Here is a 25,669-nt window from a genome sequence, read left to right as displayed (position 1 = left end):
GTCCCTGCAAAGTGCTTCGGACAATGGGCACCAATTGGGGATTGATGGTGTCACATCCCAAAGAGGTGTGAGTCGGCAGGGTCCCTGAAGTAAACCAGCTGCCTTGGGCAGAAGCAGACCCCGAGACTAAGATTTCAACGCCAGCAGCTTACTTGGGAACAGATCCCAGGAAGCATGGAAGAGGGGGCCCAGCAAGGGAAGGCAGCCAGTGAAGATCATCCCTGAGGGCACCTGGGCCCCACCTTGCTGGGGAACTCTGGGAGGTGGTTTAGAGAATGCTGCAGAGGTCTCCTAGCGCAGGGGCAAGGAAGCTGGGCCATTTACCCAGTAGCTTCTCCTGGTCATTGGGTGGGGGCTCTCCCAAGAGTGTCAATGCTGCACGTGAGAGCCAAGCAGCTCTGGCAAACAGAGGAAACCTTCAGGCAGGGTCAGTGGGACTGCAGTCAGGGTCAGGGAGCTGACGGACATGGGCAGGGCCCTGACAGCCCCTACTGCACCCCTCGAGAGGGCTGGGCAGGCAGGCTCATTGGCCTGGAAGCAGATGGAATCACACCTATGGCCTGAAGAGAACCCAAGCGGTGAAGCTACTGATTTCAGAGGGAGCCCTAGGGGAGGGAAGAGCGTAGAAGCCCCGGTGAGGCTGGCTAGAACACCTGCCTGGCTTCAGGGGTGGGAAGAAGCTGCGCTGACTGCCAGAGGGGAGACTGTCCTGAAGGAGTATGTTGTTCCTAGGCCCTGAGAGAAGCCAGGCCGCACCAGGGCGTGTGTTCTAGGAAGGGGACAAGCTGTACTTTGTGTTTGCCCTGCCCTTCTTCAGACTAGAGCGGGCACCATGTCACCTGCTTACCTGGTGAGTCAGGTTCTAGGGAATGACTAGGCCACACTAAGTAAGATACCCCCACACTAAGTAAGATACCACCACCTGGGGCCACACTAAGTAAGAGGGGGGGACCCTCATGCAGCAGCAAATGATCCCAGGGCTTGTCCTATAATGTCTCGCTTTGTGAGCTGGCTCAAGTGTTCCCACATCCAGGAAACCCTCCCTACTCTGATTGTCGTCTCTGACTCTGTCTTTTCTCAAGCTCAAGGTTTGGTTTTCTTCCTGGATAACAGCCACCTCCTCCTAACTAGATGCCCAGTGACTCCTGCTTCCACTCTACCCTATCAACCACCCTCTTGATGTATGTATTCTGTGAATGGTGTAGGAGTTAAAAGGGCGGCCCCTGCAGTCAGACTGTTTACATTCAAGTTCCATGTGTTGGCTATGAGACATGGAGACAGTTATTTAGCTCTTTTACCCCTCAGTTTACTCATCTGCAACCTGGGGACAATAGTATTCAGCCTCAGTTTACTCATTTGTCATATGGAGCAACAGTACCTACTTCATAGAGTCCTCAAGGAGTAAGAGAATTAATATATTTAGACTATTTACCATAGTCCCTGGCACATAGTAAATGCTCAATAAATTCTAGTTGTAAGAATCATGACAATAATGATAATAATAATAAAGACTCCTGACCACCAACTGTTGATTTCTCTCCATTATTTATGGACTAAAATACAAACTCTTCAGTTGGCATTCCAGACTCCGCAAGGTTTTTTCATTCTCACCTTCCACTCGCTCGCAACTTAACACAATCCCACCATTCCAGAGCACCAATTCTCTTGTATTTCCTTCTGTCCTTTCCCATGGCCCGTGCTTGGTCGATTTCCCTAGTTCTTAGGTCAGGATGCATTTACCTTGATACTTAGCCCAATACAGTGCCTGGAACATAGTTGGCAATTGGTAAATATTTCTAAAAGGAATAAATGATATACTCCTTGGCACTGCTTATTAATCATTTTACTTCTCTATAGTGCCAGACGCACCTGGCATGGGACCAGGTGCCTAGAGGATCAGTTCATACCCAGTAAATGGATCACATCACTGCTGTAGAGATATTTCCAGGTCCCATCATGGAAGCTTTGCATGAATTATCTCATTTTTATCATCCTAATCATTTTCTAGTATCCCCATTTTAAAGATGGGAAAAATGAGGCTAAGGGAAGTTAAATAACTTGCACTCAGTCACATGACTGAACAGTGAGTGACTGAGAGGTTTAGACTACATTGGTCTGGTTTTTGTGCCCTTGCTCTGCATACGTGGCATCTCCCTCCATTGCCTCTTGGTTCATGGGCCTGCTTTATCTCCTGGGTTAAAATGAAAGTTCCCTTGTGGTGTTCGGCCTTGTCTTGCTCTGCATCTGCTCTGGGCTAGGACAATGCTCCCCAAGCTCAGTGGGGACTTGTCTACTGAATCTAGCACCTCCCTTAGCCTGGCAGGTAGGCCAACATCTTCACAGGTAAAATGGGCACTCCAGCGTCTCCCCTCCCCTGACACCAAGGGTCTGGGTGGGCCCCAGAAAGTCATCCTGGGTCTTGCTGTTCAAAGTAGGTTCATGGCCTTCAGAGTGTATTTTGTATACCTGCATCATCAGCACTGCCTGGGAGCTTGTTAGAAATGCCCCATCCCAGATCTGCTGAATCAGAGCCTGCATTTTAGTAAGAATCCCAGGTGCTTCGTAAGCACATTGAGGTTTGGGAAGAAGCAATGCTCTAGGTTCTTGCTCTGCTTCCTGAGCCAAAGTTTCTGGTTTGGACAAGGGACCTACCTGTCTAAGTCTGGTGCCAGCCCTTCAGAAGCTGGTGCCACCCAACAGTGCAGCCTCATGCTCACCTGAGAAATCACCCTGGCATGTTCTGGCAACAATTTCCACAGCAAACCCTCTGGGTCTGCTACTGGCCACCATTCCTATTTTGCATATAAAACTGAGGCATGAATATCCAAATGCATGACTGTCTACCCCAAGAGTTGTTTCACTCACCGGTCTTTTTTCTATCTGGCATTACCATTTCATCTTTTTATCTTTATGACCTTTCATACTATTCTTTCTCTAGCACACCAGTCACCGAACCAGCAAATGCTGCAATATTTGCATTTTTTAAAAACGCACGTTTTCTAGCATGCTAGGCAAGCAACATAAGCCACTTAAAGAGGCCAGAAAAACATTCTAGTTATATTTATTCATCTAGTCGTTCACTCAACAAATATTTATTGAGGGCCCATGTGCCTCCCTCTGGGAAGTCCACACATTGGGAATATACATCAAGGAACATGACACATGCAAAAACCACTTTAAAAAATGAAAGGAGCTCATGACGTCTCTACAGGCTCAGCCCAGACCAACTAACACATGCCTCCTACCTTTGATCCGACTTTCTCTCATTCCCCCTTCTCTTTATTTCTAACCTCAGTGACAGCCATTCCCAGCAGAACACTGGGAGGAGAGGGTGACCCCTGACCAACCTGGGAAGGGTCACACCGACCCTGTGCTTTCCCAGGCCCTGACTTCGGGGTTACACACACACCCTTTCTGAAGCCCAGAGGAGAGCCCCAACCGTCTTGGTTGGATCTTACAGCTGACCAGTTTTTTTTAAAGAAAAGATTGCCCCCTTGCCCGCTCTGGGTCTCACAGGGCGGCTTTGTATAGGTGTCTACCATGGCCAGGTAACACCTCACTGGTTAGTCGCCTCCTTCACCAGACCCAGGTCCCTGAGAGAAGCGATTTTATCTTCATCGTTCACGTCGCCAGTGCCTTGCACGTGGCCGGGCATATAACAAGTGCTCAGTTCATGTTTCTTCCTTTCGTTTTTTTTTAATAAAAATTATTGATTTCTTTTTTTAGTTACAGTTGGCATTCAATATTATTTTACATTAGTATCGGGTGTACAGCATAGTGGTTAGACATTCATAGAATGGATGCAGTGCTCCCCTGATTAGTCTCGTACCCACCTAGCACTGTACATATTGCAACGTCATTGCAATTTATTGCAACATTATTGACGGTATTCTCTACGCTGTACTTTACATCCCTGTGACTATTTTGTAACTACCAATTCATACTTCTTAATCCCTTCACCTTTTTCCCTCTGTCCCCAACCCCTTCCCCTCTTGGAACCATCAGTTTGTTCTCGGTATCTAGGAGTCTGTTTCTCTTTGTTTGATTATATTGTTCTTTAGAGTCCACATATAAGTGGGATCATACGGTATTTGTCTTTCTCAGTCTGCCTTATTTCTCTTAGCGTAATACTGCTGGTCCATCCATGTTGTCACAAATGGTAAGATGTCACTCATTTTTCTGGCTGAATACTATTCCACTGTGCATATGTACCACGTTTCTCCAGGCACCTGTTGATGAGCACTCGGCTCACTTCCGTTTCTTGGCTATTGTACATAGCACTGCAGGGAACACAGCGTTTGTGTTTCTCCAGAGGGGCGTGTGGGCATGACTGCCTTGGAGGAAACTCCATCCTACTCAGAGACGGTCCAAAGGCTGCCACACGGAGGGAGGGAGGTGGCTACCGCCTAACTGCACTCAGCCAACGTGCAGTTCCTGGGCTGAGTTTGAGTGGTGTCCCCTGTAGGCCCAGGGCCAAGAGTGTGTATGTGTGTGTGAGCGCGCGTGCACAGGAGGGCGTGCAAGCGCATGTGTGCACGAGGGCCGGTGCTCGTCCCCCCAGCAGCCTGGGGGTGGAAGCATCTCTTACCGTGGTATATTTACCCAGCTGGCAGAGCGAGGGGAAGGTTTCCTGGTGAGCTTTTCGGATCTTGTCTGTGAGATCATCCAGCTCGGCTGTCATTTCATAGCTTTCCGTGCATTCCTGCTTCAAAGGCTCCTTCTTTTTCTTGTTCCTGTCATTCCTGACAGCTGGAAATGAGAGAGAAGGCAAATCAGGGGTCACTCATGGCTGGGCCTGCGCTGCCTGAGCTGGGAGGTTCCGTCTCCCGATACTGCCGTGGAGTCACCTGACACTTGGAACAGGAAAAGCAGGAAAAGGTGCTATAAACACATCTCCCAAGAAAAGAGGTTGCGCGGCCAGGAGGGCAGGGCAGAGAGCGAGGTTTGTCTTTCTGTGTGTGTACGTGCCAACCAATTGTTAAGGAAGGCTAAGGCTCACCCAAGAGGCTGAGAGCCTGGGTTTGTTCAGAGAGAACTTTCTATGAGGACTGCTCCTCGAACGAAGATTTTCCCAAGCAAGTTCCCCTCAAGTGCAGAGGGGATGGCCTGAGAGGCATCACCAGGGAGCCACTTTTGCCTGGGAGACACGCCCCCGAACAAAGCCCTGTGGCGTCACAATTAGTGATTCTTAACTAAGCCTTTTGTTTGACATTTAGCTTCCTAGTTTTCTGAATTCACTGACTGGCACTCTTGAAGAAATTCATCTTAAAGGTGATGGGCTTGTGGTTTTTGTCCCTTCGTGTTTTTTGCTTCCTCAACTTTCTGTAGTAATCATATGTCCTTTGTTACTTACACAGGTTTTTAAAAATAATCATCTATGCATTATGAAGCCTTGGCCTGCAAAACCAATCATTCATTCATTCCTGTATTCATCCACAGCCGCTGGACTCCACATCCTGTCTGGCCCCCTGGCCCCCCAGCCGGTGTGTGTCTTGGCCTTGGCATACCCCACGAGCTCAGCACTGGGCAGATCGGGGGCCCAGGACCTGGGCTGGAAGCCTGTGCTTCCTTTCGCAGCACAGGCCTCTCAGATGACTTCAAATCTGAGTGTAACTCAAAGCTCTGGCCTCTGGCTAGGATCTCCTGGGGAAGGAAACTGAAACCCAGGGAGGCCGACAGATAAAACTATTCCATGTGCTCCCGTCCGGGGAGTCCATGTTCCCTGGGGACCCAGGGGTTGCCAGGCTGGACACCGCTTGGCTGTGTGTGCCACCACCGTAACCTGGGAATCTGTGCTGCAAAACGACCCAGGGCATAATCTGATCTGCCCTGAGAGGACTTGGCCTGGGTCGTACCCCCGCCTCCCCCAAGAGAACCTGGGCAATCTGAGAACTGGCAGTTCTCTGGGTCTATACCGGGAGAATCCGAGGCCCTGCTTGGAGCTGGAGCTAAAGGTAGTAAAAGGCAGGCATGGGGAGGGGAGAAAAGGGGAAAAGAAAGAGATGGAATGGGGAGGGAGGGAGGAAGGAAACAAAAAGGGGGAGGGAAGGAATGGAACTGAAAAATCCAAGTGTCTGTATAAGCTGCTCAGGAAGCAGGGCAGTCGGGGAGAAAATTCACATTTCTGCAGAATCTTGAGCATGGGAAGTGTGTCTGCAGTCTCTCACTTAACCCCTTTATCAGGTAGGCAATTTTAAACCCAGTTTACAGATTAAGAAACTGAGCCTCAGAGAGGCTAAGGAATGTGCCCAACTTGACACAGCTGACAAGTTCTTTCCTCATGGGGACTCACATATTTCTAAGGAAGTAGAGGTTTGGAAAAAACAAAACCTCTCCGGATCCCTCTTTGCCCCCAGGAAGAAATGGCAGTGTTCTTTGGCCCAGGACATTTCCCGGTCTAAGATGAGTGGGTAGCGACAGTGCAAGCCTCCCCAGCCTCAGATGCAGTCTTTTCCAGGCAGACCAGCCCACGCGCCCAGACCATCCCCAGCAGGCGTGGAACACAGGGTGAAGGTAGTGTGGTTCACAGCAGGGAGAATGCAAAGAATACAGTCAGCAAAGGAGAGACAATGAGGTAGGAAAGAGAGTGGTACATGGTGGCAGAGACGCCCCTGGGCTCTACAAGTCTGGGTTTATGAGGGCGCGCTGTGGCCTGAAGGCTTGTGTGTGAACACAGGGGCTCTCAGTGCAAGTTATCAGACCCCTTCCTCTCTGGGCCAATGACTGTCTTCTTTAGCTAACCCAAAAGTCACATCAAAGGTATACACCCAAGGAAACAGAAAATAGATGTCCATGGAAAAACTGTACACAAATGTCTATAGCAGTATATCCACAATAGCCCCGAAGTGGGAACAACCCACATGTCCATCAACTGATGAATGGATAAACAAAATGTGGTCTATCCTTACAATGAAATCTCACTACCCATGAAAGGAATGAAGTCCTGATACAGGCTACAACATGGACGAATCTTAAAAACATTACGCTCAGTGACAGGAGCCGTCACAAAAGGCCACTTATTGTATGAGTCCTCTTCTATGAGATGTTCAGAAGAAGCAAATTCATACACAGAAAACAGATCAGTGATTGCCAAGGGCTGGGGTGGGGGGCAGATAGGAAGTTACTACTAATGGGTATTGGGGTTCCTTTCTGGGGAGATGAAAATGTTCTGGAATTAGTGGTGATGGTTGTATATAACCTTGTGAATATACTACAAATAACTGAACTGTACACTTTCAAATGACCAATGTTATGCTCCATGAATTATATTTGAAAACAGCAAGAACAACAACAAAATCGAGAGCCCCCCCCCGGGGGGGGCATAACACTGAGCAGTGGGAACTGCTCTGACTAGAATCAGATGCCAAGATGGCAACGAGGACCCCTTAACACAGCAGTAACATGAATGCCACTTACTGACTCCTAGCAATGGCCAGCCATTGCCTTGAGCAATGGAAGAATTCTAGCTCACTGAATTCCACCATGAACCAGGCGAGGTGGACGTTACAATTCTATTTCTATACTCTAGGAACTCAAGGTGCAAAATTACCTTGTTTGGAAGTAACGAAGTCAGAATTGCAGTGGAATATACCGAAAAGCAGAGAGAGGAACCGTGCATACAAACTAATCCACAATCTCATCCTCAGGCAGGGCGGTGGGCTTGCGTCTCTAGTCCTCTGCTTCACTGCTCCCCACCCACCCACGCCCCCCTGGAAAATCACCTGGAAATCTCAGGTAAGCAAACACAGCATGAGAGATTGACCTGGGAGGGAGTGGGGAAAGGGCACTCCGTGAGCACGTACACCAAATGAGAAAGTGAGAGATGAGCTCAGGTGGGAAGTGGGCCTTGGTGAGCTGCAGCAGGGCATCAAATGGGGCACTCGGTGGGGTTGTGCAGTGACAGCACCCACCATTTGCAAAATAACAGCTGCAAAGCCAGAGCTTCATCTTCTGAGCTTTGGAGCCCTAACTCGCAGCACTCTTAGCAGGTGGCCAGTGGACCAGGGACCAGTATGTAACCGCATGCTCCCTTCCAGACCCCTCCTGCTCTCCCAAAACACAGTGCCTTTCCCCCCACCCACTGCCTCTGTGACTAAAGGATCCCTGGGACTATCAGAAACTCCTCTGCAACCGCAAATGCCTTAACACCTCTGGTAATAACGCCCCAATTATGTAAATGTTCATAAGTTAATGGACACATTTTCTAAACACATGGCTTTAGCAGCTGCCTTGCTCAATGGTTTTAAAGTGCTGTGCAATGCAGACAAGGTATCTGGGCCAGATATGGGTATAGCTGCCAAGAACTACCAAAATCAAGAAGACAATGCAGTGCACGGAACACCACGTGGACATGGGGGGCAGTGGCTCCAGTTTCCGGGGACTTGTGGTCAGCAGTTGCCAGGGTGGGACTGGAGCTTACCTTCTTTGTAGGACACCAATGTGGGGCAGAGGGTGACACAGGTGATGCTGGGGGGTCAGGGGGGCTGGTACAAGGAGCAACTCAACTGCTTACCATCACAGAGGAGTCCGCTCCTCTCAGAGCCTGTCTCCTCAGGGGGCAGCAGCACCCTCCTGGAGCTGTGTGGATGGTAAGCTGGGTGGGAAAGAGTGAGTCTACTGCAAAGTCACACAGGAAGAAGGTAAGGCCTTTCCATGTGGCAATGGGTGGACCCGAATACCGGGTACTTGTGGGCATTGCCGTGGGGTCCATGGCTATAAGTAGCACTGATGCTTTTCAAGAAGCCATCTGGTAGCAATACCAAATGAGCAAGAGGGCTCATTTGTTCTTCCACTGCTTTGTCCATTCATTCAGTCAACAAATATTTTTTGAGTATCTACTATGTGCCACCTGCTGTGGTAATGAAATGGTGAGTCACACAAACGGTTCCTCCTGCCATGAAGCTCACTTATGGTTGGAGACAGACATTAATCATAGAATAACAGTGATGGTAATAAGAATAAGAATAATGTTGAAATCACTATTATTATATGTACTGTGACTCATACTAGAGTATTATGTATTATAATACTGAAAATGTTAATTATAGCTACCAAAGCAGCTATAGGGCACTTGTTGAAGCCCTGTATTCATATTAGGTCATTCAATGCTCACAAACCTGACAGGGAAGTATCATTAGTATGCCCATTGTGCAGATGAGAAAGTTGAGGCACAGAAAGGTAGGTAACCTGCCCGAGGCCATGCATGCTGTAAGTGATATAGCAGGGATCTGAACTCGAAAACCTGGCTCCAGGACCCTCACTCTTAACCACTGTGTTCTCCTGGGTCTGTTGCACACATACATGATTCCACGGCATGATAAGTGATATGAAGGATGCTACAGGAGTTCGGTGTATTACAGGGGAGGGTGTGTGTGTGTGTGTGTGTGTGTGTGTGTGTGTAGGAAGTGGCGAGATGGTCCAGTTTCAGGAAGCTGATGCTGGGGAAAGAGGAGGTGAGTTAAGGGGAGGGTTGGGATGGTGAGCAGGGAGCGTGTGTTGCTCTTCTCTGCAAGTCTGGGGTGTGTAACTGATGCTCATCCCCAAAGGCTGCCTGTGATGTTGGGTGGTTGGTCTCTTCTTTCACTCCAATTGCAACTGGCTGGCATGTGCACCAATATTCCTGTGACAGACAGAAGGGCCTGACAAACTGCTTTCAGGCAGAGTGCGTCCCTGGGAGATGGGGAGGGGCACGTACTGTCACCATCTTGAGGTGGGGGAGCACTTACTGTTCCACATGGCCCTTCCCTCCTTGTTTGTGAATATTTGGAAGGCAAGGGCCGTATTTGACTTGTCTCTGTATCCCCAGGGCTTACCACAGTGTCCGACCCACAGTGCGGGCTCAAAAACAGTTTTGTAAAGGACAAAATGAGCAGGTGACTGAATGTGGAGTTCTGTCAGCTGTCAGAGCCTTGGTTTGGCAACACGGAGCTCACCTGAGCCTGCTTCTTCCAGAAATTAAAGGTTTTATCATCACCTCAGGACCTGCAGGAGAGGGGCCCACTACCCACTCTCCACCCTACAGTAGGAGCCAGGAGGTTCATAAAGCCGGTGGGGCATCCAAAGGGTCGCGAGTGTGATTTACACACCTGGGAGTACCCATCCAATGTCAGCACAGCGCTTCTTGGACGAAAGGTGCTCCATAAAATATCAAGTATTCTCCTCGTGAGGGCTAAGTGCTACAAATCAGATTTGGTGGCATAAAAGTAACATATTTATGATCCACTATCATATTGCAAATGAAATGAATGTAATAAAAGTGTCACTTATACAAATACCTCTGATGTACGGATCTCGACCTATGAATATAAAAACAGACACCCCAGCACTTTTATTTGAATGTCTAATCATGGAAATAAATGAAGTCATGTTCATTTTAATGTGTGCACTTGTGCATGTATCTGGAATATTGATTTCCACGCACACAATAAAAATGCAATGCAGGAAACATGCAAAAGATGCAGATTTCACTTGGATTCGGGAAGAGATGAAAACGCTTCACTAAAAATTCCTTCATGTCAAAAGAAAAATACAATTGACAATGTTTTTGTCCATAAAATTCTCCATATTCAGTTTAGCAAAGGAAGCATAATGGTCCACTTATTTTTGATTGAATATTAAAGTCTGGAGTTTGTTCATCTTGACTCTTCTCCTTGCTAACTGTAAAGAATCATGGGCCACAGCTGGTGATTAGAGCTATCTGGCTGCCGTGTGTGGAAGAGAGTCTGTGGCTAACATGCCCTTAAAGAAACAAAAAACACAGAAATATTTTCATCTGAGTTTAAAAATCATTTTCTGAACTAATTATGCAAATGAACAACTCGTGGATTTGAAGGCAGGTGGGTCTATGACAAATAGAGACATACTGTTCCCATCGTCTCAGGATTTGGGGATTGGTGCTCAAGCATTTGAACAGCAGGTCCCCCTGTAAAGTTGGGCAGAGTTGGGGTGAGTGAATACTTCCTCAAGATCAGAATCTTCTTGAAGGTAGAGACTGTGTCTTTCTCCGACTACAGCAATTGCCGTGTAAGCACTAGTAGAAATTTGAACAGATGCACAGAGAAAGAAAGTTAGTGAACAAAGTTGCAGGTAAATTTTCTCTGCCAATGAGACACATGCTCTTGGGACCACGAGTGTCTGTTAAATGAATACAGTGACAGGGCCTTCATTTCACCGTTTGCAAAATGGAGGTCAAAATAGCATCTTCAGAGGACCCAAACCTGTAGTGTGACAGCGTTTAAGTGCAGGGACTTCAAAATGCGACGTGACGCCCACAAAAGTGCCACGTGTAAGGAATGTCCCAGTGCCAGTGACCAAGCAGGGGGCATAGTTAGAATTTTTACAGCATATTAAATATGCAAGTCTGGGGGGGGCATAGTCTCAACGTGACATTCTGAGAATTCAACAAGCATCTACCAGCCTCGCTCAGATTCTCAGTTATTCAAAGCTCTTACAGAAAACCCCTGAAATATCAGAACATACAAATGCCAAATACTTCTTTCTAGTTAAAGTTGTAATGTATACTAATAAAACTTTCAGAACTATTTTCCACATGCTTTCCTCTCACTGGTTGCTTTCGGAAATGGAGATTTTACCTCTTCTGGAGTGGACAGTGTTCCCTTTGTCCTATAAATACTTTGTTTCCTCCTCTGTCCAGGCTGGCGTGGGCAGCCCTGCCATGGCTGTGCCTGTTTGGGGGTGGGCCCAGTGTGGGGGCCATCCTTGTAGGGCAAGAGATTTGGAATTTAGAAGCTCTGTTAGAAGTGACCAATCCTTTTCTTTAGAGGAGAGTCTTCAATGAACTATAGGAAACATCCCAAGTTCAGCTCCAGAGATGAGGGAAAACAAAACATTCCTCCTTGATGTATAAAAGCAGGAGCTTGGCAATGAGTAGCTGAGGGCCTGCCTACTGCCTCTGATATGCCTTCCTTCATAATCGGCCAGATTTCTTTGCACATCCACTCTGGAAGCAGTGGGTCCCATCAGTGATGGCTTTCCCTAAATCCTGTTCACAGTGGGGAGGTGTGTCCTTGGCTTTGTGTTTGTGGCAGGGCTATTCAACAGGATGAGGACTGTGACGAAGGGCTTTACTGACGGCATAAAATGGAATGCTAAAACTGGAAATTTAAGACATCGAGGCTGGCCCTCTGCTTTTTAATCAGGAGTAAACTTACACACCTAGTACATGATCAACGTGCCTTGTTCTTAAAAGCCTCCAGTTTAGAAGAGGAGAGTTCAGCATCTACTTCCGATACGCCCTTTTCATGGGCAGGAAATCCTTTTGTATATTAAGCTGAAGTTCTCTCTGCTGAAGCTCCACCCACCTTCGTGTATCTGAAAGACTGGTTTGTGGGTCTTTTTAACGTTTTTGTAGAAATGCAAGAAGTCTCAGATTCAGGAATCAATACTCTTAAAATAAGGACCCATAGATACAGGGCAAAATGATTAAGCAGACATACAGGTACACCCCTTTATATTTCTTTCATGGAGTAGACATGGGCAGCCTTTCAAAACCAGTATCTGATTGGGGGTGGCAGGTGGGGAGGATGACAAAAATAAATTTCCCAGCAGCAGACTCTTCCAGATAAACCTGTACCCTGTTCTGTGCAATACATATCCTTCATAGCAAGTTATGGGCTTTCAAATATTAAACAACAATCTCTATCATGATGAATTCTAATGGTCAAATTTTTCCATGCCTACTTTCCTCTAAACCCAATTAATTTTCAGAAAATGCACCACAGTTCTCCTTGACATTCTTACATTTTTCCTCTTAAAATGTGTTTTAAAATAGAAATGAAGTACTTTTCTTAGCTTGGAAAAAGTTCTGAGAAGCAGCCTCAGTGATTCCCCTTGGGGAGTACAGCCCCTTGGCAAACTTTGTAGAACTAGAGCTACAGGAGGGGAGTGCCAGGAAATGGGGACTGTGGTGGCTTGATTGCAAAGATGGCCTTAATTGATCCATCTTCCTATATGCAGCTCTTTGCATTGTGACTCTGCGGCTCCTCCCATCAGGAGGTGGATACTATTCCACACCCCTTGTATCTGGACACCCTATGACTCACTTTACAAAATGCAGTGGTAGCAATGTGCCGTTTCCACACTGAGACCTCAAGAGATCTTGTGCGCTTCTGTTCCACCTCCACCCTGAAACCTTACCACTGTGTATAAACAAGCCTGGCACAGCCTGCTGGAAAATGAGAGACCTAGCCCATTCTAGATCAACCTAGAGCCAACCTGCCCCCGAACCTGGGAGAGCATTCAGGCAAGATCAGCAGAGTTGCCTACAAAATCTGCAACTGACCACAAGCTCATGAGAGCCCAGTAAACCCAGAAGAACGACCCAGGTAATCCAAGGTTTTGTGAACAATAAAAAATGATTATTGTTTCAAGCCACTGAGCTTTGGGGGTGATTTGTCATAAGCAATAGCTAACTGATACCGTCTGTGTAAAGAGTGGCTTTACACAACAGTAGCCCATGTCCACCTGCTCTCTTATCCCATGGTTTATCTGAGTCAGTGGTTGCCTTCATTCAGTGGCTAAGGCAAGACAAAAAAACAATTTGTCATTCTTTCAATTCAAGGTTCAATATCCTGCCTACATTTATAACATACAAAATTATGGACTTTTCCCCTATAGGTCTTAAATAACATGAAAGGGTACAGCGGAGAAGAGGAAAGGGCACTGGGATAAAATCCCAAGGGCCTGCATTTTAGCCCATCATTTACTACTCTGGAAACTCAGGATTGGCCCTTAATGTCTCTGAGCCTCAGTTTCCTCATCGGAAAAATGGGGACATTATTTTTTTTCATCACCCACAGGATTCTTGTATATATATTTAGATATGTAAATAATCCCAACACAGTGTAATATGTACTAAAATAGTGGAAGTCCTACACCAATTTGTTTAATCACCAAACATTTGTTGAATTTTATAGCTAGGGAAAACATTGAGTCAAATAAAGCATGGTTTCTCCCTCCATAAATGAAACATATATGACACATAACATAGACGATGAAGGTTTAATTTACATGGAATGGTTTGAAATGTGAAATGCTAAGGCAGTAGTAGAGGAAAGAAAGTGGAAAGAAACAAAGTAAAGAAGGAAGAAAGCAAACGAAGGAATGAAGAGAAAGGAGAAAGGAAGGAAATGAAAGGAGATAGTAACTAAAGAAATGAGGGAGAAAATGAGGGTGGGAAGAAAGAATATTTTTCCAAGGCAAGACCAGTGCTACGGCCTGGGGCCACACAACGAGAGATTAAGATTAAAACTGAACAGGTTTTAAACTTGCAATAGATTTATCTCTTATGGCAGGACTTTCATGTGAACCTTACTTAGGAAACACATGTGACCGTGTTCACCGTGGGATCCAACTCTTTCAGGTATTTCTTGACATACGTGATGAATCTCTACTTAAGCCATCCATGTGTCAATGAGGTGTCTAAGAGAGACAGACAAATGCCCTGCAAGTTTACCCAATGTTTGCCAAATACTCTATTTAGGATAGTAATATAGAGAAGCTCGTGTACTTTGTCAAACAAATTTTAGAAATCAAAATCATTAGAGAAATAGTCTATGTGTGAATGTGTGGGTGTTTAGGTCACATATTTAATTTAAATTAAAAACTCTCACTTTAAGGTGTTTAAATGGTTTTTGTTAGCCTGTTTACCCCTCAGGGATTCCCACCGGGGTCCTTGAAACACTAAGGTTTCTAAGGGTTTTCCTCATCACCAAGTAAGTATATTGTTCAGTCTAGCTTGTGTTCTAAAGGCATTTTATTAATTCTATTTTTTTTAGAGAGTTGGCAACCCATGTGTGAGATATATACTGGCCTGCTATTGGATACGGCTACAACTATAACCTCCTTCCCTAATACCTATAGATAAATTTAAATTTACTGTTAGTGTTTCTGAAGGCTGACTCAAGGTTATTTTAAAAGAAACTGTTAAAATGGGTGGGACGATAACCACTAAAGTCTCTCTTAACTGCAGGTTTTTTGTTCATCTGTCCATCTGTCCATTCATTCATTTATTCATCCATCTAACCATTCACTTATTTGTTTATTTATCCCATTTATCTGTCCAGCTATTCATTCATCCCTCCATCTGTCCATCCTTTCATCTATCCATTTGTCTATCCATTCAGCTGTCCATCCGTCCATCCATCCACCCATCTATCCATTTATTTATCCATCTGTTCAAATAGTTATGGAGTACTTAAACTGTACCTGACACTGTGATAAATGTTAAAGAAACAAGAATGAGAGGGTATTATTCAAAAGCCTGACATTCTAGTAAAAGATACAGTCACATAAAGAAATAACTTTCATGCAGTGAACGAGATGCCGGAAGGGAGATACTCATTCACTGATTTAAGCAATAGGAACACAGAGTCTAGGGAGTAGATTATGAGATATCACTTAGACCCACAGATGAGGGAACTGATAGTTCAAGCTGTGGGATTCATAAAAAAACACAGGACAGTGGAATCTTGAGCTGAATGCTCTATAGAAGTGTGCTAGGTCTTATTCCTTCAGGTATCCTCAGTACATGAACAGTATATTTTCTATAAGGGATGCTCAACAACTATTTCTTAACTGAATGGGGCTTGGAGGGCTGGAAGACTTCTTGGCTGAAGAGAACAATATGTGCAAATGCCTAAGGAAGGTTAGCTTTGCAATGGCCTTTAGAGGACCTCTCATTGGGAAGGGAGAAAGGGGTGGAAAGAACATTCTTGATGTGAGGGGGACGAGGAAATGCTTTCAGAAATGGCTGTATCATGCTTGTAGGACAGCAAGGTGGCTGGGGTGACAAGGAAAATAAAGTGCAGACTAGGAATTGATGGGGAGAAAAAAGAAGATGAGGAGAGAAAAAAGCAGAGAGATGTAGGGAGGCACTGCAGTGAAAACTCTGCCGGACTTGGTAATGGATTTGGGGAATGAAAAAGAAGACTCAGAGGTAACAATAAGATTTTAACCCTGGTATTGGGTCTGATGGTATCTCAACAGAGAAGAAAAATGGGGGAGCTGGTAGGAAAGAGGGAATCCAGTTTGGGGCAGGAAAATGAGCTTGGTTTGAGCGGAGGAGAGTCAAATATCCAGGCAGCAATTTCAGAGGTTGAGAGAGAGATGGCACTGTGGATTTGGTGAGAAAACAGGTCTGAATTTCGGTTATTTTAGAGTCAAAACGTTAGAGGTGACTGTTGAAGTCATCAAAGGGAATGAACAATCTACAGTGAGAGAGAGGAAAGGAAAGGAAAAGAGGATCAGGAACTGATCCTTGCGAGCTGCCAGAAGTGAGTGGAAAAGGGAAGAGGAATAGTGATGGAAGCAGATGAATGGTGGGCCGGAAAGCTGGGATAATCAACAAAATCATGAAAATCAATGAAAAAAAAGCATTTGAAAAAGCAGCAGCTGCTTGGCCAAGTGTCCAATGTAGCTGACAGTCAGAAAAAAAAATGGACAGGGAGCAAAGGTCATTGGTTTTGGCAATGGAGAAAGTGGTGACTTTCAAGAGAACATTTATAGCCGAGCACTGAGAATAGAAGCCAGACTGGGGAGGTGGGGAGGGTTAAGAGGAAGCCAGAGAAAGCCCTTCAAAAATCAACCTACGAAATAAACTTGAATCCAGGCACTTGAAAACTTGTTTTTCTGTAATCAAACCTGTAAGAGAGGTCAGTGAAACCACCACCCATGTTTACAAACACAAAAAGGCTGTATGAATTTCCCAGGGAATCTGAAATGGTTCATTTGCAGAGGCTTACTGGAAGGTCAGCATGGAGCAGTGTGATTTTGGACGACACAGTCACTTAGGAACTGTCTACACAAGAGGAGGCTTTGGCCAGCTGAAGGCAAGAAGGAGGGAGGGCTTTTCAGGCGGAAGACAGAACAAGTCGGACGGCCTTAACAGAAGCAACAGGGCCGCTTTAAAGCCCTGCAAGGAATAGGACTAGGCTTCACAGTTCACAGTTGAGGCTGGAGCACAGCTCATGTGATCTTGTGAACCTTGCCAAGCCAACTTGGGTTTTAGTTCAATTGGGGAGACAGTGGCAGTGATATTATCAGAGTTTTCTTATAGAAGGGTCACTCTGTTCATGGTGAAGAAATGACTGGGGGTGGAGAGATCACTGAGGGGGCTGCTGGGAGTTCCAAGTGAGAAAAGTGGGATGTCTGAACTCGGGAGCGGCTGTAGCGAAGGGACAGAGGAAGTGATGTGGTATGCCAGCCAGTGGGAAGGGTCAAGGAAGGGTGCCAAGCTGTTTTCCGGCTTGAACAATGGTGAGGGCCAACATAGAAGGGGAGCAGGACGTACAGAAGTCCAGGTGCCCATGTGCCATCCAAGTGGCCTTGTATAGTGTGTGTGGTATGCAGTTGGCGATCTGGGTCTCAGGCTCAGGAGAAGTGATTGGCCGGAGACAGAATCTTGGGGAAGAACCTACTTATGTTTTACCGTTCCATGGAATGGTAGCCATGGAAAGTGATGATAAACTCCTTAGTCCCTCTGGGTCTTGTTTCTTCCAGCTGTTGACATTTAGAAATTGACTTAATATGAAATAAACTCAGCAATTTGGAACTTGACATTTACTTATTCATTCTACTGATAGTTATTGAGCTGTAACTATCAGCTCTGTGTGTCAGGCACTTATCTAGGCATAGGGATGCAGCAGGAAACCAAATAGAAAATTCCTGCTTTCATGGAGATAGAGTAAGGTGTGTGTGTGTGTGTGTGTGTGTGTGTGTGTAAGCGTGCGAGTGCACAGTACCACACAAAAGCAAAGCATACAGGAGGAAAATGTCTTTCAAGTATACTCTAAAGACACCCCCCCAAACAGCATGCTGCCATTGTAAGAAAGTGCCTTCTGCAAATTCACTGGATGGATCCAAAGCATTATTGGCCTACGTGGATACCAGAAATTATTTATGAGAAAATATTGAACTACTCTTTGCGCTTGGCTTTGAAATGCAAAGATGGGAGAAATTTCAGCCAACTCTGGAAATCCAAACTTAATATTCCATGATCATGGATCAGAAGAAATACTATTGTTAAAATGTCCACGCTACCTAACGTGATTACAGATTCAATGCAATCCCTATCAAAATCCCAATGGAATTTTTCACAGAAATAGAAAAACAATCCTAAAATGTGTGTGGAACCACAAAAGACCCCGAATAGCCAGAGCAATCTTGAGAAAGAAGAAAAAAGCTAGAGGCATCGCACATTCTGATTTCAAACTATATACAAATTATAGCAATCAAAGCAGTAAGGTATTGGCATAAAAACAGACACACAGATCAATGGAACAGAATAGAGAGGCTAGAGATAAACTCACGTAAATATGGTCAATTAATTTACGACAAAGTAGCCAAGAATATACAATGGGGAAAAGACACTCTCTTCCATAAATAGGGTTGAAAACTCTGGACGGATAAATGCAAAAAAAATGAAATTAGACCTCATTGTACATCTTACACAAAATTAATTCAAAATGGATTAAAGACTTGAATGTGAAAGACCTGAAACCATACAACTCCCAGAAGAAAACATAGCCTCAAAATCTCACATTGCTACAGACCTGCTTCTCAAATCAGAGTTCAGTGCGTGACCCGGACTTCTCTTACATCTCCCTCAGCCATAAGCATAGTTTGGTGTTGATAGGAAACAGCACCACCATGGCCAACCCCATCTCTTTAGGGGAGGGAGGGCTTCGTCTCAGTGCTGTGCTAAGTGTTTAACATATATTGTCTCATTTAGTCCTCATGGCAACCCTAAGTGGAAGGTGGTACTATTACTCCCCAATTTGCACATGAGGAAACTGAGGCTCAGGGACCTTAAATACTATCACATAGCCAATCATCGAAATGGTCTGAATTCGAACCCAGTTCTATCTAATTCCAAATGATATACTGTTCATAAAATAATTCTTAACAACAGTTTGCTTTTTTAAAAAGATTAGTGTTTATAACAAGAATGTAATGAGGACTGTAATTAAGGAATTTTTCTACATGGCTTTGGCTGCCCTGAATGCCACGGAAAAGGTCACTCTCAGGCCACTTGTGTGACTAAAAGAAAATGTTAAAAATGAAACAGTAGAAATAAGCCACAGCCTCCGAGTCAGTCTCAGCATGTGAAGTGTTCACCAGAATTGTAGCCAACTTAGCCTTCCCCCGAGTGAACTTACCAGTTTCTCAATATAAATAGATCATCCCGAATTGCCCTCGTCTGTGAAGGATTGCTAAAATCCTATTTAGTTCACAAAAAATACTCTTTCTGGCCTACAGAACTTTAATTCTCAGGTATTTATTTCTCCGGAGAGTCATTTGGGAGAGAAAGAAGGCCCTCTTCACCATTCTCTGCATAGCTCATGGCCACATACTTGGATGTCTGACATGAACGGAGAACCGAGTTTCTATTCCCGGGAATGCTTCAGCTAAGGAGTAAAAAAAAAAACAACACACAAAAACACACACATAAGAAGTTCAAGAGATAACACACAACGTTCCTGCCAGATCTGCACAATTCACTTCCCTCTGCCCTTCCTTTTCCCTTCCTCTAACACCCACACCCAGAACGTGCTTTTCGCTCCTTTTAATCAAAAAGACATCTGCTAGTACCTTCTCAGGGAGAGACAGCCTTTAGGACTCTGGGCAGAGAGGAAATGCAGTGCCTAGAACAGAAAGTGCTGGAGAATTTCAGCCTCCCTTAGGTACCCCTGTATGATCAACCCTACCTTGGCGGAGTAAGATCAGATAGCGTTTGAGATTTAGTGGAAAGACGGCTCGCATCCAAGGAATAATGAGAGGACGTACAAGAAGTCCTGAGCCACATGCAATCACTTCTAAATGTGATCATTCATTTAAAAATATTTACTGAGTGTCCATTATGTTCCAGGCACTGTGGCGGCATTGGGGATGTAACAGTGAATGAAGCAATGGTCTCGGCTTCTAAAAGTTTAATTTCTTCTTGGGGAAGGCAGACAGTAAACAAATACACATACAGCACAATGTCAGATAATGGTAAGTGTTAACAAAGACAAATCATGCAGGGGTAAAGAGAAATCAAGAGGGGGAGGGTGTGTTATGCAGTGTGGGCAGGAAAGGCCTCTGTGACGGGGAGACATTTGAGAAGAGAGCTGAAAGAGATGAAGGAGCAACTACCATGGAAATCAGGGAGCAGAAAGTGTCACATAGATTGGGTCAAAAGAGCTTCTCATCACTTAAAGATATAAGCTAGAGTAGCTGCTTGTTAATGTACCCGTCCATTCATTCAGTAATTATACTCGGGTATTTATAGGGAGCCTATGCTATGCTGTGTGCCTGGCCCTGTGAGAGCTGCTGAAGATGTTAAGGGTAAAGGAAGCAGATGGGGTTCCTCATGCAGTCCCAGGCTAGACTAGGGCTGGTCAACTTTTTCCTAAAAAGCCAGATAGTAAGTACTGTGGGCTTTGCGGGCACTTATAGTCTCTTTCACAACTTCTGTGCCATCGCGAGGCCAAAGGAGACAGGTAGATGTAAATGAAGGGCATGGCTGTGTTCCAATAGAACTTTCTTTACCAACACAAGCTGTGGGCCAGATTTGGCCCATGGGCTATATAGTTTGCTGACTCTAAAATATGTCCTTAACTGTGAAGAAGTTTTTTGTACAATAAATCCAAACTAGGAAAGAAAGTGAATTTAACAAAAAAGAAAATGCTTCACACATACTCTCTCCCACAACCACCCTTCCTTTTTTTTCCATTTTATTTCAATTATCAGGCAACCTAGTAGATGTCAACTGTTTTATTTCTGCCCAGCAACAAAGCCTCATACTACTCCCCCAGACACTTTCTTCGGAGAAATCCCCTCCCTTCCCATGACAATGACTGGCAGTATTTCCAGACCCCTGCTCCAGAGCTAGATGCAGACTCTACTCACCTATCTGTACACAGAATAATGGATTCTTAGACCTTGAGAATGGGGGGGAGGGGCAGTGGGCAGGGACATGCAACATGGGACCAATGGATGCAGGAGAAGGAAAGGCAGTTGGAGAAAATCTTCCCAGGGAAGGGACTGCTGAGCTGAGTAGCAGTTAACTAAGTGTAGAACATTCTAGGCTGAGGAGAAAGCCTGAGAAAAGAACTTGAGAACATAAAGAGACTCAGGGATCTGAGATTCTGGTATTTGAGAGGTGTTATAGAGATTGCAGGATGTTTTAATTCTCACAAGGCCCTGTAATAAAGCTTGGCCTCCAAACCTGACAGGCTGTAGCGACATCCAATCACGATAGTTTAGAAGTGCATTCAACAAATGTGGGCAGATATTGTCAAATGTGAATGAGCTTGGAAACATAACATATTATAAACGTAGTGTATTCATTGCTCCAAAATCTTATGGAGCAACACCTCAGGTGATTTTTGGGGGTGGGGAGTGCTGAGTTCTCTTTCCAAAATTCTTGTTCTTCCTTAATAAGTATTCAAAGTTTCTCCAAAGTCACGGCATTTTTTGCTGCTGTCTTGGAATGTAACCTAGTCAAAAAGGGAAACTTAAATAGGTAAGTTTAACACACACAGAGCAGAAGAGGAAAGATGTGAAAATTCTGGAGATTCTCTAAAGAAAAGTTACTTGGGTTAAAGAGATGGGTAAAGTGGGGAAAGGATTAAGAAATACAAATTGGTAGTTACAAAACAGTTATGGGGATGTAAAGTACAGTATAGGAAATATAGTCAATAATAGTATTATAATAACTATTTATGGTGTCAGGTGGGTACTAGATTTATTGGGATGATCACTTTGTAAGTTATATAAATGACTAATTATTGTGTTGTACACCCAAAACTAATATAATATTGTATGTCAACTGCAAAACACACACACACACACACCAAAAAAACGTAGCCACTGTCCTGTCTATGCCACTAAAGAGGGCACCAGGGCAACATGGAGAAAGACCACCCTCTTACAACATCTTTATCGGATGTTGATCCCATCCGATAAAAGATCAACAAGGGTCTAGATAGCCAGGAAAGTCTACAGACAGCAATTAAGAATTCTGCTTTATTTACCTAAGACGTCCCTGAAAAAACAAAAATAATACAAAAAATTGCAGAAAAGTATTATCTTCTTAGAACTAAAAATTTCAAATATCTAAGCCCTCTTATTTTTTCACATATTTCATCAAATTTACCAAGTAAATTATACTTTACTCATCTTCCTTTGTAGGTTTTCTTTTTTATTTTAAAGCTGCAAAGCACAAAATAATACCTGAAAGGGTATGTTATTATTTTTTCCTGTTCTGACAATGAGAATACATATTTATATTTATACATATCTACTATGAAAATTTTCAGACATCTCAGAAGTAGAAAAATGGTAGAATGAGCTCCCATTCACTCAACACCCAACTTCAGTTATCAAATTATGGCCAATCTTGTTTCCTCTCCACTTCCATCCCTCCCCCCAGATTATTTTGAAGTAAACCTGAATTCTTTCATCCATAAATATTTCAAACTTCTTACATAACTTTTCATCCCACCCTTGCTTCATTTCAGAGTGAGGTACCTTGTCCTTCCGATAGGTTTTAGTAGGGAGAGATCACAAGGGTGAGAACTGATTTCTAAAAACCGACTGAAAGGAAAACCAGACTGAAAGGAAAATTGGACTGAAAGAGATGGTGGAGGTGCCCACTTGACCTCGACACACTCAAAGCAGAGACAGCTGTCCTGGGAGCACCCAAACCTAAGCAGAAAGGTCAAGTTGCCCTAACCTGCCATTGAGATGAGGATACTCCCCCTCTTTCCCAAGGCCCTTCCACTTAACAACCAAGTTACTTTCCACAAGGGCTGGCAGCCCCTCCCGACCCTCAGCCCTAGCCATCCCCCTACCCCTACCCTAGCCATTCTCATTATCTTGAGAAACATATGGCCTAACTTTGCACGCATTTAAAGTTGGCCAGACCTTAAGCTGGAAAGGGATGCTGGACTCTAAAATAATATTTTTCTCATTAATTCAACCGGATTCCCTGCCCAGCCTGTTTCCCCACTTACCCCATAATCTTTTGACTAAATTCAGGAAATTGCACAATGGTTGGTCAGCTCCAGGAACTGCCATTTTCAATAACATAGACTAATTTTGCTAACATGCACCTTAACTGCAGAGGGGCCCATAGTCAACTATGATTTATTAGATTTACCTTCTCATCCCAGCGCTCTCCCAGGTATCCACATTTATTTAAAAACAGGGAAAGATCAGGGGTTATGGGATTTTCTTAGGATGCATATGGATTTTTAAAAAGAGCAAAAATTATGACACATGATTATTAAAAAGTGCTTTGAGATAACTAACTTCAAAAGGAGGGATCCTTGTAGACATGGGGTGGGTTCCCCCTCTCGGAAAATGATGACTGACTCCTAGATCTATAAATGGAAGATTGAGAGCTTGGTTGAGAAAGCTAAGAAACACCCATATTGAAACACATGCATCTTGGGATTCCCATAAGGCCTATCCGGTGGCCCATGGAAAGGATTCCTTACCTCTGGGAGTATCCCTAGCCCTCTTCTCTTCACGTGTCATGAGATCCATATCTAAGTCCTCCACTACCAAGCACATACATCCAGAAGGCTCAGATCCCCATCGCTAGCTCAGACCTTCCTCCTAAGCACCCGATGTGTGTATCCTCCTGGCCCCTAGACATCTCTCAGCCCCTCACACCGACCCTCTCCTGAAAACGATGCTCCAGCTGGCCGTACACGACTCCTTCTCCTTTTGTGCTGCCATCTCAGACCCTGAAACCACAACCCATTTAAGGGCCCCTGTCCTAGGGAAAGAGGCAGACCCATCTTTCTCTCTCCCTTGTCATGTATCTATCACCGTCCACGTAGTCTACCTACTATTGCTCAAATCCATTCTCTCTTTGAATGATGCTTCGCAGACACCAGCTTACCTGCAAAAGGTAGGAAAATACAATAGAACACGATAAAAAGAAAAGTAGTACTATTAGAGTTAAAATAGGCTGTCTTGTTCCACAGATGTGTCCTTACTCATTCTCTCTTGCTGGGCACCAAAATATATCCTGTGGCCTGCTCAGATAACCTTAGGTCCTTACCACAAGGACATCATTTAAAACCCTCTCCGTCCCATTCTAAGTCCCTTTCCCTGCAAAGACCCTGGGCCTCAAGTCCTCAGTGATGATTTTTCTCATTAATATCGGAGGCTATCTCCTTCTTAACTTCTTAAGACAGGCACATGTGTGTGTGCTCGCTCGCGCGCACGTGCGCGCGCGCACACACACACACACACACACACACACACACACATACACACTCACTCCCTTTCCTTAAGGCTCCAGGAAATTGCAGGAAGGTAAGCCATCCTCAAGAAGTGCCATTTTCAACAGTGTAGGCAGCTTTTCCTGCCAAGTACCTTAACTGCAAAGGGGTCCTCTCTCTCTCCCGACCTCCATTTATTTGAACAGCAAGTGTCCCCAGTCTGATCTCATCTTATATGGGTTCTATGAGAGAGGACCCCTTTGTATACTTGGAATATTTCCAATATCAAGAAATGACTGAACATGTTTCCTGAATGGAAACGTACTGAATTCCCTACGGTTGGAAAGGACCTTAGTGATCATCTAGAATCAGTCTCTGAAGAGTCTCGGTGAGAATATAGATCACAAGAGCTGGATGAGAAAGTTGGGTTTAAAGCTTGACTCTATGGCTCAGTACTTGAGTAAATCTGGGCAATTTACCTGGTCATTCTGAGCGTTTGTTGCCATGACTATTAAGGAACGGTAATGATCTAATGGAGGTGTTAAAAAGATCCAGCCCCCGGTGAATGGCAGCAAACTTTCCTCTTTTGCTCATGGCCCTTCAAACAGTTTAAAGCAATCAAGTTCTCCCTACATCTGATTTTCTCCATCCTATGCATTTCTAGTGTGTTCCATTATATCTCACAGAAGACAGCTTGCTGATTTCATGCTATCCTGGTCCACCTCCTTTGGATAATGTTTGGTTCTAGATAACGTCCCTTTAAAATGAAAAACAAACAAAGAAAAACCACAATAATGTTCCAAAACGTGCTCTGACCAGCCACAAATACATAGAGTTACAGGGGTCTTTCATGATCTGATTAACCAAGGATCTTAAGAGGAAAGACATGTAACTCCAAGCTGGTTCATAGCCAACCTGCAGTTACCATATCCTCCGCTCTGGTCTTTCCCCAGTCTGTCCTTCCACCACTGACTTGGCTGACTCTGAATCAGGACACAAATCCCATCTCTGTTAAATAGCATCTTGTTTTCACTGGCCCATAATTTGCTTTTGTTGTGACCTCTGGAAACTTCAGATCTTCTTAAGTTGTTATACTGCCAGGTTCATAGCTAGGACACATTTTAGGGGAACCCTGACGTCTGTAAATGTCCTGAGGTCTCCTTTGTTCTGCCTCTGGCCCCTGGGTGTCCCCACCAAACAGCACAGCATAGAAGGGGTGTGCTTGTTGGGTGACCAGGTGTTTATATCAACTCATACATGCCAGATCATCCCACTGAGCTGCAAGCCATAACTGAGGAATTCATAATTACTAACTTAGACCTCGACATGCCTGGAGTTGGTTAGAAGTCACAAATATAAAAAGCCCTGCCTACTTCTCAAGGTGAGTCAGGCCTCTTAAAAAAAAACCCAACAATACAGTAATCATAATCAGG

The 25,669-nt window shown here is 44.7% G+C and overlaps 1 protein-coding gene across 4 annotated transcripts in view; it reads right to left on the bottom strand.

The window, feature by feature from the left end:
- Window positions 1–25,669, bottom strand: part of RARB (retinoic acid receptor beta) — a 531,514-nt gene that overhangs the window by 24,518 nt on the left and 481,327 nt on the right. For all 4 annotated transcript variants that reach the window (XM_081071630.1, XM_081071631.1, XM_081071633.1 and 1 more), the window contains one exon: window positions 4,589–4,749. In XM_081071630.1, coding sequence (XP_080927756.1) covers window positions 4,589–4,749 — 161 coding nt within the window. The remainder of the gene's footprint in view (window positions 1–4,588; window positions 4,750–25,669) is intronic.

This window comes from Rhinolophus hipposideros (genome assembly GCF_964194185.1).
Source record: "Rhinolophus hipposideros genome assembly, chromosome: 14".
Lineage (NCBI taxonomy): Eukaryota > Metazoa > Chordata > Mammalia > Chiroptera > Rhinolophidae > Rhinolophus > Rhinolophus hipposideros.
The sequence above is the reverse complement of the archived record's forward strand: the minus strand, read 5'-3'. Positions and strand labels throughout refer to the sequence as shown.